Here is a 17,543-nt window from a genome sequence, read left to right on the forward strand (position 1 = left end):
AAGTCTCGCGAGACAGCGCGGAGGGGGCGGGCAGCGGGCTGGCATGGCGGCGGCGGCGGGAGCTTGGCTGAGGAGCGGCGCTAAGGTGATGTGCGGGCCGCGGGCTGAGGGCCGCCCGCCTTGTGGTGGTGAGGGAGAGGACTGAGCGTTCCCTTGTTCGGAGCGGATCTGTGTGCGGGTTGCCACGCGGGCTCCATCTCAGGGCGGTGCTGGGGAGGGGAAGCAGCCCTGTTGTGTTGGAGTGGCGGGGAGGGGAGCAGAGCTCGGGGCTGCTGCTTTGAGCGCTGGCTTTCACCGAACCTCTGGCGCAGTTGCCGGGAGCTGCTGCAGCACAGCGATGGACGCTGAGCTGCTGGCTGTGCGGAGCTGCTTCCTTGAGCAGCGCTTTGCTTGTCCTTGCTGGGCTGCTGATCGGCCGAGCTCACCCAGCTGCCTGTCGTCGTTTGAGAAGAGTCTTTGTGTTTTTCTCTCTGGTCGATAAATATCAACTTCCCTCTGTGCGTGGGGCAGAGAGCTCCGTGTGCATCCAGTGATGTGTTCACTGTGCGGTCAGTAAGTCTGCATCCCAGTGCTGAGAGCCCCCAAGGGAAGTGTGGGTGACACCCAGAGTATTACTAGATATTGTTTCAGCAGTACTGGCTCTGTACCCACTGTCAGCCTCAGGATCGTGCTTAGCTTGGATTCTTTTCTCTATTAAAGCAGCTCTCAGTTTGCTTTCCTGTGAAGAACTGTGGCAGCTCCAGTGACTTAATCGTAGTTTGAAAGTGTTGCAGTTGTTGCTGCTCATCTAAATACAGTATTCCTGAATCAGTCACAGTCAGTGTTTGTTTTGTGACCTGTGGTGTTGCATACGAACAAATAGCAGTGTCTGTTTTCTGCATTGCAACTCCTTTTATTTTCTTGTGGTTGTACATGGCTGTTTGGAGTAACGTGCCTTGCTTGTGATAGGCTTGGGCATCTTGTTGCTAAGACAAAAGGAGTCCACAGATCTGTTTTACAGCAGTTCTTCAGTGTGGTGACAGGTATTGAAAGTCAGCATGGAAGAGTAAGTATTGGAAAGATCAAAGGAATTTTTAATTCCCAACCTCAAAGTTTCTGCTGGTTTTTGAGAAATGCTGCTATCATAATGTGCACTGCCAACTTGTCCTGCTTTTTGTAAGCTGGCAGCACTCTGCTTACAGCACAGTCTGTCATCAGTTCACTGTGAGGTTAAGAGAGCATGCTAGCAAAAACATATGTTGGCAGGAGGGCTGCTCATATATACATTATTCTTATGGCACAGCTGTGTCTCTGCTAGGGGTTTCTGTCACCAGCTGTCTTGATAAGAAATGAATGCCTGCATTTCCGTCTGGCAGCAACAGTGACAGAAACCTGTAGCAAAGATCTGATGGGACAACAGCCACAGAGTGCGTTGGGTTCAGGGAGCTGTGAGGGCAAAGCCTCCTTCTGTCTCATCTCTTTTGAGCTCAGTTGATTGGACTGTTCTTTTTTGAATGCTGCTTTTGAATAGCACAAAATACATTTTGCAGCAGGTTCCATACATTAACCTGTTGCTTTTTGAGCCAGCTCGCATTTGCTATGTTAATTCCATTACCTACCTGAGCAATTCTTTGAGCAGAAAGTAGTTCATAGCTCCCCAAGATGCAAAACTCGTTCTGTCACATTGTCTCTGTTTGCTCAGCTGATGATCCCTGTGTGCAGCTTGCTCCCAACAGCCACGCTGTGTATGCTATTCATTTTGGTGACTTCCTGGATTTTACCATGCATGCTTAACACAGTTCCCCCTGCAGTAAAATGCTGTGTAATACCTCTACTCTCTCGGGTGGATACACACTGCTTCTAGATGTCATTTGAGATTGTTCTGTGTTATGGATGAATGGAGAGACGCTTCTTAGAGGGGTGAGGTTAATCATTCAAGTTTAGTACTCCTGTGCTTTTTAAAGAAATCAACCAAGACACGTTAATAATTAGTTACAGAGTACTATCAATATACTAGCTGTAGGATTTAAACCATATAGGAAGTTTCAAATACCTCGTGCTTAGATTGTGAAATGTTTGCTCTGAAAATCAGCCAGTGATAAGTAAGATTTGGATTGGAACAGAAAAATCCACAGTGCTGTTGAAGTCATGCCCTTTCACAACAAGATAATCAGAGAAAGGGCTGTCATTGCTTTGAAAGTGAAAGTTGCTGGTCCCTAGAAAATCAGAGAAGTTAAGTCTGTTATTAAAGTTGAGTGGAATTGTGGGGGGGGAAAAAAAAACCACGTTGTTTTACATGAATATTTAAGAAGTCTACAGACATGAATTCTGCTAACCGTTCTGATGTTCTGTATTTATTGTCAACAGCTGAAAAGAAATGTGCCAGCATACTTGGCAGCCTCTTGGAGGGCTTCTCAGTGCGTCTATAGATCCTTCAAATCAGAACTTAAGCCAAATGTGACAACTGAGGGACTCGTCTGTGCTCCGCTTCAAACATTCACTGAAGAGGAGACGATGCTGAAAGATATGGGTACCTATTTTCTGTGTGGTTAAAATTCAGAAATGCCTAGCTATAAGGGAAATCTTACCTTAAAAATACTTTTTTTTGTCATTTAATAGCAGTTAAATCTCTAGTTGAGATAGTTCTGTTGAATTTTGCTTAATTTTTAAATTGCTGTCGATCACAAGAGAAGAATGCAGTGCTGTTTTGGTCCTTCTTCCATGTTACCAGAGCACAAGTGCGCATACCAGAGTGCAGTTTACTCTGCTTGAGTAAATATTAGCTGTTTGAAACTGTTGCTGTCCCAGCAGTGAAGTTGCCTGGTGTTGTCTCATGCCCTTTCAGAAATGCTTGGTTCAGCTGTGGGTCACTGCTCCAGCTGCTTGTCAGAGGTTTCACCTGTCCCCAGATGGGGCCAGATGTGATGTGTGCCTGCAATGTAGTCAGGCCTGCATGAGGAAGACTGAGGCACAGAGGACTCAGAGTGAGAACCTGCACATCTAGCAGAGATCTCTAAGGCTCATCTTGAACAGGAAGAGTCTTGCTTATCATCTCATGCACTCAACATGTGTTAAAGCCTTAAGACTGCCCAAGTGAGAAGCTGAATTTGTAAAGAAGATACAGCTAACAAAATAAGGGGCGTATTGGGAATATTTCCCCTGCCCCCCCCTTTATTTTTTGCCAGATAATTGCATGTAAGTGTCTTTGAGTTGTTTTTTGAAGTTTCTAAATCTACAGAAAGTGTTTGGTTCAGTTCACAAGCTTGTGATGTGAATGATAGCGGAGTATTGTGGCACATTACTTTGTTTCACTTCTTGTCTTTTTAAATTGTCAGGGAGTGTCAGAATAGAGGCATAACCTGTCAGAAGTGTGACATTTTAGTGATCCTCAAGTACAGTGTTAGGATACTTACATGCTTGCTTTCTTCTTTCATTACAGTGAAAAGATTTGCTCAGGAACGAGTTGCACCTCTGGTACAAAAAATGGATGAGAATTCGAAAATGGAAGACTCTGTAATAAAGGGATTGTTTGAACAAGGGGTCTGCACATTTTTACTTGATTATTTAGTCCAAAAGCAACACCAGTAATACGAGTTTCTAACTGTCCACTTTTCAGATTTTTAGATTAAAAGATTGTGAGAGAGAATTCATTTGAGCTAACGCATGTTGGAAAATTTGGGGTTTATCCACAGAAGGGCAGTTTAGTTTTGTAATTTCTCTCCATCTTTTACTGTGATATTCTCTCCATCTGTCCCACTCTTATACTGCATTCTTCAAATTATCTTTGAGTTCTTTCTTTACCAACTTTTTGGTTTTTTTTCTTGGACAAGAATAATTGCATGGAATACTAGAACCAGCATAACTGTAAGTGTCTCTGGAAGAGGGCATTGAGAGTCTTCCATATCCATATCAGGCAGCCACAGGAGCTTGAGTTTATCATTCCTGCATTCAGTTGTAACCTTTCCTGCTATTAGACCTAACGCTCATCTATGATGAAAACATCACTTTGTACAAAGACTACTCTAAATGATGGACTTACACTGAAATTGCAGCGATCATAGAATCATTGAATGGCCTGGGGTGAAAAGGACCACAATGACCATCTAGTTTCAACCCCCCCTGCTATGTTCAGGGTCGCCAACCACCAGACCAGGCTGCCCAGAGCCACGTCCAGCCTGGCCTTGGTGATGTTTGGCCTGTATTCTGCTTTTGTGAATTATTTCTTGCACGGGTTGACTCTTGATAATTTGATCATGTTATTTATCAAAATTTGATCATTGATATATAATCAAAAATGATAATTTGATAATTTTTTTAGTTTGTAGAGGGTATTAAAAGGAACTTCAAGAAAGGACCTGGAAATGCTTACATGTTGTAGTTTTTATTTTAGCCTTTTAAGTTTTTGGCTAACAGGGTGATGAGAACTCATGAGAAAGGCTGATATATTTGCATCTTTTCTATTTCAGCTGATGAGTATTGAACTTGGGGAAGAGTATGGAGGAACTGGAGCTTCGTTTTTTTCTGTCATATTGGCAGTAGAAGAATTGGCCAAAGTTGATCCAACTGTAGCTTTAGTGTGTGAACTCCAAAATACCCTGACAAATAGGTTATTTACCACATATGGAACAGAAGAACAAAAGAAAACCTACTTGCCTAAAGTGTCTAAAGATACAGTGAGTCAGCATCTCATGTTACTACAACATAGGACAGTTTTCAGAAGTCACATAGCAGTAGTGGTTGGGTGTCTTTTTCCCACTAACTAAATGGGTGACTGCAGCAGTGGAAAACATCTTTGTATGTGAAGTTTGAAACACTTGTTAGAGCTGAGAGCTGTGGTGGTAGAGATGTATCCTGTCATCAGTAGATGAGAGGTAAAAGAGGAAAGGATCTCAGTTCCTCAGTTCCATTGAAATTTAACTTACTGTGGAAAAGAAATCACTGAAGCAGTTGACTGCAAGAGACATGGAATTACATGGTGTTTGTTGTTAACCTCCATACCTGAAACTTAGTTACTTTGAGGTGATAGGTTAAAAGGTTTGAATTCAAGAGGCTTGTGCTTGCCAATAACTATTTTTGTTGCAGAATTCCTAAAAAGAATTTTTCCCTTCCATTGGCAGATAGGCAGTTTTTGCCTGTCAGAGGCTGGATCTGGCAGTGATGCTTTCTCTTTGAAGACTCGTGCTGAAAAGAAAGGAGACTACTATATTATCAATGGCTCAAAGATGTGGATTACCTTAGCAGAACATGCAGGGGTTTTCTTTGTGATGGCAAATACAGATCCTGCCTCAGTAAGTTGCTAAAGAATAATGTTATTTTCAATGTCAGATGATGATATGAGTCTGTGCATTTTATATTAATAATCTGATGTTAAAGGCTAATATTCTTTGCACCTTTTCCTAGCTGAGAACAAACCTTTCAAGTGTTTTCCAACAAAAATAGAGAACTTGCTGAGCAATTTAATAAATTCCTCCCACCAGGGAAAATAAAAATGTCAGAGTCATAATTACTTGATGACAAGCACAGCATGCATTGGTCTTATTCTGAGTAACAGAAGAACAGATTGTTTGTGACACTTCTGGCCCAACTGACAAGTTGCTGTTTTGCAAGGCAAAACAGAGCTTAGGCTACATGTACCAAATAATTAACAAGGACACATTAGTAAAGTTCAGGTAAAAGAAAAAGAAAACCAAACCCATATCTGAATATGCATGTTTCAAGTTTTGTCATTTACTAATTTGGACATTGGTGGTAAAGACCCAGAAAAATCAAGTGCAAGCTTTAAAGTATGCTGTACCACAAAGCAGAGAGAGAATCCAATACAAAAATATCTTGTTTCCTTTCATTGGGCAGAACATTGAGCATCGTGTTGCTTTCTGAAATGTTGTTCATTTCATCACAGTCTGGTGGGTGATTTGAGTACTTCATAACCTGAAAATGCATTTGATAAGTGACTTCCATATTTGTTAACTGCTGTCCCTTGCTTATAGTCTGGAGTTGTTACTGTGTGTAGCATTTTGACAGCATATGTTTTGTCCTGTTGAAGTTAGAAATTTGATTTTTCCGTTAATATTCAAGGAGACTGAAAGCCATTGATTTTCAAAGACTAGCTAACAGTTAACAACAGTATATATAAAAGAACAGACCAGTGTAGATCTGTGTACTACTAACTCTTTAACTTGCAGTGCACTACATGATGTTATGATGTGGAATACTGATAGCAGAAATCATAAAACCACAGCAGAGAGGAAATACTGTCTCCTCTTTAATAAGGGTACGACTCTTTCACAAGGACCACAATGCTTTTCCTGCTTCACTGTGCCGTCCTCTTAATGGGAAGAAGTGCTGTGGGTGGTTGGTTTGGAAAGAGATGAGAGCTTGGCCTTGAAGGACTTTGCACTTCTCTCCTGGGCCTTGTAGAATGGGGTGTGAGAGACTGCTGTGGTTCTGGCAGGAGGAAATGCTGAGAAAGCATGAATGAGTGGGGGAAAGGAGAGAGAACTGGAAATAGGAATAAGTTACAGAGAGGAAGGGAAAGTGACAGTCATCAGGAATTACTGCTGTACTTCAGGATTCTAAGATTTCAGCTGTGTGAAAACTGCAGTCCTGTGCATAGAGGTGCCAGAATTCAGACTGACTGTACAGTTTATGTATTGTCACATGCATTATTGAGTGTCCTGTCCGGATTGTGATCTGAATATGTACAACAACCATCACAATGATCTCAGAGTACTCCATAAAATATGTTCCCACTACTTTTTGGAAATGAAAAGGCAGTGGTATTCATGTTCTGCAGACTGGAATCATAAGATGAATGTGCCTACAATCCTGGATGTCCATTCAGGGCTTTTATAGTACTTATACTGAACTCTGAATATTCAGACACAGTTCCCAGTGATAACAGTCTCCTTAATGAGCATTCTTACTTTGGACAACCTTAGAAGGAAGTGATTAATTGCAGCCTTCCTTTGGGAGCATAGCTGGAGAGATTGAGCTTAACTGAAAACTTGCATACTGCAGAATATTCTGACAGGTGGGTTTAGAGCTGCTATTCATTTGTCCACTCGAGCCTAAACACACTCTGTCTGGCAGCTCACTGTTTAACATGTGCCATGTTCCAACACAGCATAACCTTGCTTTCCCAGTGATTTCCAGTACAGACAGGCACTGTGATCCTGTTCCATTGGCATAATACTGGTTTGCTGTCCTCTCAAGACAACTTCCAAAATTATTCTGTCTTTCATGTGGAATGTCTTAATAGTAGTGTTTGCTTTGGCCTGTGTTGAGCTATAATTAGTAGATATGGGGAGCAGATGACAGTGCCAGCTGCTTATTTAGTAACATATGGAGCAGGTATGAAACATCAGCTTTGGAATGTGATATTTATATAAGCATTTGGTAATAATACTAGTATAAAAGAACAGTTACTGATTATTTTTTTTAATTTGTCCTAGGGATACAAGGGAATTACATGCTTCATAGTAGATCGTGACACAGAGGGACTACATGTAGGCAAGAAGGAGGATAAGCTTGGAATCAGAGCATCTTCTACCTGCCCAGTAACATTTGAAAACGTTAAGGTATTGTAGGCTCTTTAGCTACTGAAGCATAACTTGTGTATGATTTGAGCTTGGTCACACAGAAGGAAAGAAGGTTAACTACATTTCCATTTCTTTCTCCCTGTTTCCCCTTCGTTGCTTGTTACAGTCATCCCTATTTCTCAGAAATACTCAGGATGATTGAGTTTTAAGTTCTAAATTTTGATACCGTTTTTCCTAATTGAATTTATAATCAGAGAATGTTCTAATTGGATCTTCTAATACGCAGATGGTTGGTTTATGTTTTATGCCCTCCTTTTCAGGGCAAATTAAACAAGATGCATACATTGATTCACCTGTGAACACTTCTAGCAGTTGCAAAGCAGAATGGAACAGAAACAACTGAGTGATTTTATTCCTTAGGTTCCTGAGACAAATATCCTTGGGCAGATCGGACAGGGCTACAAGTATGCGATTGGGATGCTGAATGGTGGCAGAATAGGGATTGCTGCACAGGTGGGTAACATTGTTTAATGCTGAATGCAACCATGATGTAACTTTGAATTTGCATTGGACATTACAAAGTATTGGGGGCTAGTAAAGATAAACAATTGAGGAGATGCTTTATTAAAAACTACATTGCCACTAGGTGTCACTGTCCCTGTGTCTAAAGTAATATACCAGCAATATACCAAAACAACTGCGAATGATTAAATCCTTGCTGTGACATAAGCAATGCATTTAAGCACATTAAATACCAATTAGCTTGTCTTTGGTGGTGAACTTATGGCTTCAGAAATATTTCAACACTTCTGTCTCTCATTGTGTAAATTTATTTTTTGAAGACTAGATCTGTGGATAATGTACTGAAATGTCTGATGTGAATGTTTCTCATCGTGATGGGATTGCCAAATGTGACCTTGGGCTAACTAGTGTTTCCTCAGTAGCCTTTTTGTTAATAGTTAACTTATTTTTGAAATGAGTATGATGTTTTCTGTAGCAGAAGTGTCCTCGTTCAGTGTTGAGTTTGAAAATTGTATCTTAATGGCATCTTCAAGAACTCAGTTGCTCATCTTGGAGTTTCTTCCAAGTGCTGCATTTTGTTGTAAACTCACTTTAGATCCCAGACTGCTGGTGACTTCAGTGGAAATCAGATACAGCCTTATAATAAAACAGCTTATGGCAAGTTTTCTCTGTATTTTCAAATTTACTTCCTAATAAGTAATGTTTCCTTGGTATTTTGTTGTGAATGTAGCTATGCTGTGTAGGGTGCCATGCATCTGTACTGCTGATCCTCCCTAACCTTTTCCTCCAGCTTGCAGACAGACCTCTGAATGATCACACCAGGAGTAGTGGTCCTTCTAAAACTTAGGCTTTTCACATGGCAGTACACTGTGTTGCTAAATGCATTGGCTTTGCCATCATTTCTAAAAATCGTCTGTGATTAAACCTGTCCACATATGGCATTTAAAAACGAGAGCCATGGGCCCTGCTATTCCCAGAGATATAAATAATATAGATGCTCTGGCAGTAAAATACATGGTCTAGAATTTAACTTAATTACTTCAAGTTACACTTATAGCCTAATTAAAAGTTAAGGTCAGGTAGTTGTTATATCTCAGTTACTACTGTTTTGGTAAATGGTGAGAAATATACTTGAATGACCAAGAAGAGCAGTGTTAAAGCCCTGTAGTATTGAATTTAGTTTTGCAGTGTGGTGGGTTTAAAAGATAATTAAAATTAAGTAAAAATATAATTATGGCTGTGAAAACAGTTTCAGACAGTTTAAGGGCAAGGTAGCTGTATATATTGGTAGAGGTGCTGAAGCTGATGTACTTAGCTCATTCACATGAGTTTATTTGAGACAACAATAAATATGCCAGTGCAGCTAATGAGCCAAGTACTGCATTATTTTCTTATGTTCTTTTCTTAGATACCCTTTTTTGTAGGCATTGTGGTTTTTTTAATCAGGAATCTTAATTGAATAAAAAGTAAATGTCTGAAATCTGAGTAACTGTAAAACTCTCTCTTCCGATTCTGTATAGAACATAATATTTGGGATTTGTTTTAGCACTCATTAGGTAGGAAGAAAATTTTTTCTCCTAAACACCAGGCTTTTTACAAAGGTGAACTCACTGACCAAAGACTCTCTGCTCTGATCTCTGTAAGGTGCATTCATTAGCTGAGTTTTACTGAATACATGCCTTGTCTTTTTTACAGATGTTAGGACTGGCACAGGGGTGTTTTGACCACGCAGTTCCATACACAAAGGAGAGAGTCCAGTTTGGGAAACGCGTATTTGATTTCCAGGTACTTGTTAACAGGCTCATGAGAGATTTTCTCCAAGGCAGTAGCAGTGATCACAGTAGATAAAGTTCATAAAGTGAGTTCCCTGATTTTCATAATTTGTTCTTGATTCTTCTGCCATAACTCCATATTTGAGAAGAAATTTTCAGAAGAATTTCAGACAAGCATTCGTCTGCCATTTGAAATCACAGAATCACAGAAATGCTCAGGTTGGGAGGGACCTTAAAGATCATTGAGTCCAACCACAACCTAACCATACCACCCTAACTACAACAGCCCTCCACTAAATCACGTCCCTGAGCACCACATCCAAATGGTTTTTAAACACATCCAGGGACGGTGACTCAACCACCTGCCTGGGAACTATAGCAATTCAGTGTTGTTTTTACTCAAATGGCATGTAAATCATTCATAATTTTAAAACAGTGGTGCTGTAACTCGTTTTGCTTGCTATTACATTCACTGCCTTGAAAAATACACCCTGATTTTAGTCTCACAGTATGTTGAGCACATCCCAGTTTTTATACGCTCACATGAGGTGTAGGGGAAGGCCTTTTCCTGGAGACACTGAAAAACGTAGGAAGATGAGGAAAACTGATTAAATTATCCTATTTCCTGTGTTATATGAAGACATTGAGTTTTCCTGATAATATCTGTATCTTAAACTGAAAGACTCTTTGTTGCAAAAATGAGGTATAGTTTAATAAGGAAGATGTATAATTGTAATTACTGTAGTAATTTTCTTGTTAAAAGAAACCTACATCTCAGCTGAAGGGAAGGAACATTAATGCTTCTGGTAATTTGTACAAATTTTAGGAAGCACCCAGAGATATTTAGCAAATTATTGGAACTGTGTCTTTCAAATGGGAAATTGAATTTCATAATTGCCAAATTATTCTGTTATTTTGACCTGCCTTTATATTTCTGCTGTATGTTTCTGCAAATTTTAAGGAGCAGTGTTAATGTTCTAGTAAGATGAAAGATTTCATTGTGTTTTAGGTGCGTTAGACTATTAAATATTCATTTTCAATCATCATAATGTTTGTATCTATTTCAGTAATCCTATTCTTCTTTAATATCTGCCATTTAGAGGTGAATTCCATCACCACTTTCCATCCTGTTGAATCCATTCATCAGTCACATCCTCTATGCTTCTTTCTAAGCCACCCATGGCTTTTGTCTCATGAATATTGTGCATGGGAAGAGGTAGTTGTTGCACTGGTAGTTCTCCATTCTTATCTAAGAAGTTTTTTTCGTGTCTTTTTCAGTTAAACTTCATGGGAGAACTAGATGTGTTGATGTACAACTGTTTCAGTAGATAGCTGCCAAGTAAATGTAGCACTTTGACCAACTCTTGTCACTGCACTGCTGAGCAGAACGTTGCCAGTTGGCTGAGGTTTCTTTGGTATTCATGGGTTCAAATAGTTGACTCTTTCCAGTCTGGCAAGAAGTTCCTCTGTACTTCTGAATTCAAGAAGAGGAAAGGAATCACAGAATCGCAGATCACAGAATCACAAAATCACCCAGGTTGGAAGGGACCCCAAGGATCATGTAGTTCCAACCCCCCTGCCTAGCAGGGCCACCAAACATACACATTCAGATCAGGTTGCCCAGGACCCCGTCCAACCTGGCCTTAAACACGTCCAAGGACGGGGCATCCACAACCTCCCTGGGCAGCCTGTTCCAGGGCCTAACCACTCTCCTTGTAAAGAACTTCCCCCTAACATCCAACCTAAATCTTCCCTCCTTCAACTTGGATCCATTTCCCCTAGTCCTGCTATTATAGGAAAGGAGAGAGTGCAATTCCTCAGAGGACTTCAGTGGCTCAGATTTCTCGAATTTGTTGTCGCAAATGCAGAGCCATGAAGAATTGCTGGTCTATCTGGATTACTTTTTTATTCTGTTTTTGAGTGTAGATATGTCCTTTTGTGGAGAAAGGGATTCTTGCTAGAAATGTCACGTGAGTACTAAATATTAGTTCTGTCTGACTTGTGACATGCTTATTACAGGCCATGCAGCATCAGATAGCTCAGGTGGCCACACAGTTGGAGGCTGCAAGGCTGTTGACCTACAATGCAGCCCGTCTTGCAGAAACAGGAAAGCCTTACATAAAGGAGGCTAGCATGGCCAAATACTATGCTGCAGAGGTAATGTACACTTTTCAATTTAATGTTCATTTCACTGCTGTTTGAAAGTTTCTTCTGTTACTGAACGTGCAATTGTTAAGTCATGTTTTGCTGTGAAATCTGTAGCTGTATTTCTATATTCTGTCATTAAAAGAGAAAGTGAATTTGTATTTTGACTTACGTAGAGAGATTTCATTCTCTTGGAATTCTTTTTGTGGCTGGAGAAATAAATGATTCAACTTAGCTGGTCCACAACTGTGATGCTTAATGTGATTCAGAACTGCATTGCTTCTGATTCTTTTTAATTGCTGTTTTGCGTATTTTCCCTAATCTGTTTCATAGGGTGTCATGTGAACCCTTGCAGTAATAGTGAATTCTTAATGTTCTCTGGTGTGGAAGAATGTTCATGCATCAAGTAACTTGCATAAGATGAATACAAAAATATCAATCTGTCATTTTTCCCCTTATACTAGTTATTGTTGTAATTACTATTTTGCCTTCACTTTTAATAACCATAAAGTGGAGCGTTGCCTACAAGATGTTGAATGCTGAAATAGTAACAGTGAAACTATTTTCACAGGTTGCAACGCTAACAACCAGTAAATGCATTGAATGGATGGGTGGTGTTGGATTCACAAAGAATTACCCAATAGAAAAGTACTACCGTGACTGCAAAATAGGTGAGTGGTAGCCTCTAAACAGGTGTTTTTTGTGGCATTGATGTTGTTATACTTTGGACATGAATGACTAGCTAATTTGTAAAGAGATTTTTTTTCCCTGAGAACTGTCATCAACACTGATTAAAATGTATCTTTGTATGTAGTTGTTTGGATTAAAGATCTGAATGTATGTAGAATTTCACGGAGGTTTCCTTGTTTACCAGTGTAACTGCTGAACCTAAGGGTTTGACATTGCTGCCAATTGCTGACATCTTGTGTTGATGGTTAGCCTTCTATTGGTTATCTAGGAATTGGTTTTCATGGAAATTGTTGTATCAAAAGAAGAGCATTTTGATTGTCACAGATAAGATGTGAACACCTACACGAATATTAACTCTAGAACTTATTTGGTAAAGCTTCTGTTTGTAATCATCAGTGTTCTAGCTGGACTGTTCGGATAATATCTTGATCTCTTGGAGTACTCACCATGATTTTATTGTCTCCTAACTCTTTCTGTTCTGATTTCAGGCACAATATATGAAGGAACTTCAAACATCCAGTTGAGCACCATTGCAAAAAGCTTAGCACAGGAGTACTGAAAGTTTAAGAACTTTGTGACTGTTAACAGCAACAACTTCACTGAGCGTTAATCACTAATCCCGAGTTCTTTGTGTTTATACAAAATCAGAAGTGATATCAAAATAAGAATACATTATCAGAGACAAAATCACAAGCAAAACGGTGGATTCCGCATTTCAGGACAGTGAATGTATAAATCATGCTAAATCTTGAGTTAAAAGCAATCTCTTGGCTGAAATTTTGTTGCTTTTGATTATACAAGCAGTGTGTCCGAACTTCAAGATTTCAGACTGAAACAAAAGAAATGTTGCCTGATGTAAAAGCTTCTGTTAAGCTGCCTGTGGGAAAGGTCTCTTCGTGTGCAGCCCAGCTGCTGCACAGTGTAACGCTTCAGTTTGTTCTTCATGCCTTTTTTAGCGTGGGGTATGAGGAGAGCTGCTTGGAAATAGGTAAAAGGGATGGTTTTCCTCTTTTGGGGATTGATGTCTGTGGAGCTGCTTTAATTGGAGTAATTTTGTTTATTTTTTTTTTTTTTTTTTTTTTTGCAGCCTTTAGTGTGTTCTTAAGTATATCTTGGTAATTAAGCCCTTCCAGCCCCACTCTGTAGTACTGAAAGGTAGATAATGCCTGCCTCCCTTTCCAGCATTCACAGATGTTAAGGGTTTAAATCTAAGAGGCTATTTATAGATATCCTTTTATAAAAGGTTGAGTTGAAATCTTTGTGAAATGGGGTTAAAAAGCTCTACTGGTTCTTGAGAAGGACAGAGGAATAAGCTAGATAATAGGAATGCTGTGATGCTACCTCACAGCGGCCTTCCCGTGTTCAGTGTGTGTTACCAACTTCAGTCCTCAGAACCTTCCTGAGAGTTAGGGAGAGATGATTGATTTGTGGAGGGGAAGGAAATCATGGAAGTCAGTGGTTTCTCTGTAACCACTAAGAGCCAGTTATCTTCACTGGGGAGAGAGGGAGATAATTGTCTGGATGTATTTGCTGTTTTGTCCCTCTCTGTTTACTTTAAAATTAGACATTTCATTTACTTGTGAGGACTCTTCAGTGTAGGAGAACTAATTAACTTAGAGTCGAGAGACTGGAAGTTTATATAATTATATAATTGCTGTAACTGGCAATTTGTTTCAAGTGTTTTGGGTAGGGAAAGATTGGTTTTCTGTTTTGGCCAACTTAGAAGGATCTCATTTTTAAAGCTTCCTAGTCACTTATGTGTAACATTGAGTGGAGTATAGAAAGTTCCAGTCTGAGACTCCCAGAGGATTTTCTGGCCAACTGTGGAAAAGGGCCCTCAATAAGTATATTTTGACAAGCACACTGCAGTGCCTTATACAGAGAAACAAGCAAGAAGAAAAGCATCAGTTCTTACACGTGCTTTCAGCCTCAAAGGGAAGTAACTATTTTAGTGAGTGACTTTCCCCACATACCCTCTTTGCCTTGTTGACAGGCAAAGAACTAATGTGATAACTATGCCAAATAAAAAAGCACTTTCCATGTGAGTTTGTTCAAAAGAATTCCTGAAAGTTTCTTCCTCATATATTGTTAAAACACATTTCAGGTTGTTTGCAGACTTTCTTTCAGATTCTAGACTACAGTTAAGACTATGAACACTACAATGAGTAACAGCAGTTACTCTGCTCAAAATAGGCAGCTGTGAGACTAGGCTGATTGTAATCTTACTATAAATACTTGAGTGTCCTTGATTGCTATGATGCAATGTGCTAATGTGAGAGGCTGTCCTCAGCTGCTCCAGCCTGCTTTGCTAACACGAGTATCAGCAGAGATCAGGTTTTGATCCGTACTGTTTAATGGGTCTCGTAGTGCAAGGCAATATCTTAGCTTGGCTTCTTTAGATTTGTGTGAGGCTACAAAGTGAGTGATGGTACTTAAGTGACTTAATGTAGTGCTAAAAGCAAACCCTTTATTAAGGAAAGTGCAGAGCTCCTTGAAGGACTGCTTAGGGCTGGATATTCAGCCTCGTGTAAAAGGACTGTCTGTTTGTGTGGAGCTGGGTCAGGTGTCTATTTAAAATAGGGGGGAAAAAAAAAGGAAAAGACTCACAATAATGTGATTTCTTGCAGTCTGAACTTGGCTGCTGTACTTCAAAAAACTGCCTGGACAGCTTCATCAGCAACTCAACAGTTCTTCTTAGAAAGGCAAAGTCAGTCTTTTAGCTAGTATTATGACTGTGAGTGTTTCATGTCTCTCCATTCCATGTGCTGTCCGAATTCTTTCTTTTGAACAAAATGAATGCATTCTATTCCTGTCTACAACATTTTGTGGAGGAATATGCGCACAAGTAAATGTGAATCACCGGGTTTCTTCCCAGATTCCACTTTTCCTTAAAGAAGGAACATGCCCACTGTGTCAGCATTGGCTGTTCTGGCCATTTACTCTGGGCAGAATTTGACCCTCTTAAGCCTGCTTCCATGGCTGCATTGATGCAGTTGTTAGTTTAGTAATAGGGTGTGCTCTGTTGTCAGGAGTTGTTAAGAGCTGCCTGTGGCCCCCACCCCGATTGGGTTTGGACACGTGTCATAAATTGCACTTTTGCCCTTGGCAGTGTTAAGCATAGAACTGTTAATGGTGGTTGGACCAGTAGGTGTGGGGCAGCAGAGCTGGCATGGTGAGTGTCACAAGGCTTTCTGTGATGAGAGTAGGACTTAAAGCTGCTTCATGCACAATATGTATTTATATTAGTGAGTTTTTCTGTATATGTCCTTAGTCATTTCAGTCAGTGGTCTATTACCTTGGAACAACATCTTCAGTACTCATATGCTACATCTGCACTGGTTAGAAGAAAAAAAAACCTTTGAGAATGCATTAAAAAGTGCCTGAATTTGATATCTGACTAGATACAATGCTAATCTTGTGTATCAGCTGATGGTTCTCTAGTAATCTGTCATTTTAATTTTTAAATTGCAGTTTTTGTACTGAGACAGAATGAATATGTCTTCTGTTGTATTGCTTTCACGTTACTCCGGTTTGTGATAAAGCTGATGCAGGTATCCACAGAAAGGTTTAATTGTTATCTGGAAAATGCTCAAATATAACCTTTTATATGATGTTTCTGATGCTGTTGTTCTTTCTTTCGTGTTTTCTTTTCCCTATGTGAAGATTGTGTTAGAAAAGGATGGTGTGAAATACAGAGTAATTGTTCCACAGGAGCTTTTCACTCTGTAAAGAATTTTCTAATTAACGTGATATTACTTTTCCATTTGGAAATCTTTTGGTGAGAGACCTATTTCAAGTTCTTCATACCACAATAAACTCGATTTGAAGCACCGTCCGGTTCAGAAGCAGCTGTCTGACTTCTTGGGCTTACTGAATACATGAAAACTGAAGAAACATTTTTCCTTGGCCCCTGAATGTTTTCACTGTACCAATGTGATAAATGTTCTCCAAAGAGAATAATGTAAGAGTGGCTAAGAGCTGCCAGAAATACTTCATGAATATTTACCTGTTATGTTATCACTGTGCAAACTGTTGCAGGAGGCACAAATCAAGCGAGAGCTGATGAGACAGGTGAAGATGTGCAGCACGATTCCAAAGGAGTTTTCACAGTTTGTTGTACTGGAATGTAGCAGTTGCAGAGCATCTGACAAGGAGTTGTCCTCTTTGAAATGTAACTCCATAGTCCAAGTGGAAGGGAATGGTTGGAAAGCTTTCTCTTTGGACTTGGTTGCCCGGAGCTCCATGGCATGGCCAGCTGTACACAAAGGGTGAGAGAGAGTGTGAGTGCCTGCTTGGTTCCCCTCTGAGCACTCCTCCTGAGTCTGTGCCAAGGTCACACATCAGTGTGGCTAATCCTGAGCTGTGGGCTAACAAATAGGAGTGACAATAATTATTTTGGTTAAACATGGCAGTTGTAACATCAGTCGCTGTAATGAACAAAGTCCAACTTAGAGCAGTGGAGGGAATTTCTCATTGGCTGATATGACAGGTATGATTAAGCTTTGAAATCTTGGTGTTTATTTTCCCCTGTAAGTATTCTGTTTGTGTGCAGTAACATGGTAGGCAACTAAAATTAGCTAGTGTGTTTCCCACTGGCTTGTTTCATAGATCAGTGTTCCCATGTTGATTCATACTGGTATGTTAGTTAGTTCAGAAGGATGCACAGTGTGACATTTTTTCTGACAAAATACATTTCAATATAAATCAAAAAGATAGACAATTTCAACAGGCAGCAATAGCATTGTGTATATTGTTCTGTCATTTGAAATCATGTGGATTTACATCCTTTTGGAGCTAATCTTCCCCTGCGTGTCTCATTAGTGTACAGTGACTAATGCTGAAGGACTGTACATATGAAAAAAGAATATATTACAAGACAACTTCACTAAATAACCTT

The 17,543-nt window shown here is 39.9% G+C and overlaps 1 protein-coding gene across 1 annotated transcript; it reads left to right on the forward strand.

The window, feature by feature from the left end:
- The first annotated feature begins 33 nt into the window (after positions 1–33).
- Positions 34–16,266, forward strand: ACADSB (acyl-CoA dehydrogenase short/branched chain). Its single transcript, XM_042863753.1, has 11 exons — positions 34–85; positions 2,347–2,509; positions 3,419–3,519; positions 4,446–4,652; positions 5,097–5,267; positions 7,431–7,556; positions 7,938–8,030; positions 9,735–9,824; positions 11,831–11,968; positions 12,528–12,627; positions 13,135–16,266. The coding sequence occupies exons 1-11, from the start codon at positions 44–46 to the stop codon at positions 13,203–13,205; spliced, it is 1,302 nt and encodes a 433-aa protein (XP_042719687.1). The 5' UTR covers positions 34–43; the 3' UTR covers positions 13,206–16,266.
- The last annotated feature ends 1,277 nt before the right edge of the window (positions 16,267–17,543 follow it).

Source organism: Lagopus leucura, unplaced genomic scaffold (genome assembly GCF_019238085.1).
Source record: "Lagopus leucura isolate 7727_CA_CO unplaced genomic scaffold, USGS_WTPT01 Super-Scaffold_741, whole genome shotgun sequence".
NCBI lineage: Eukaryota > Metazoa > Chordata > Aves > Galliformes > Phasianidae > Lagopus > Lagopus leucura.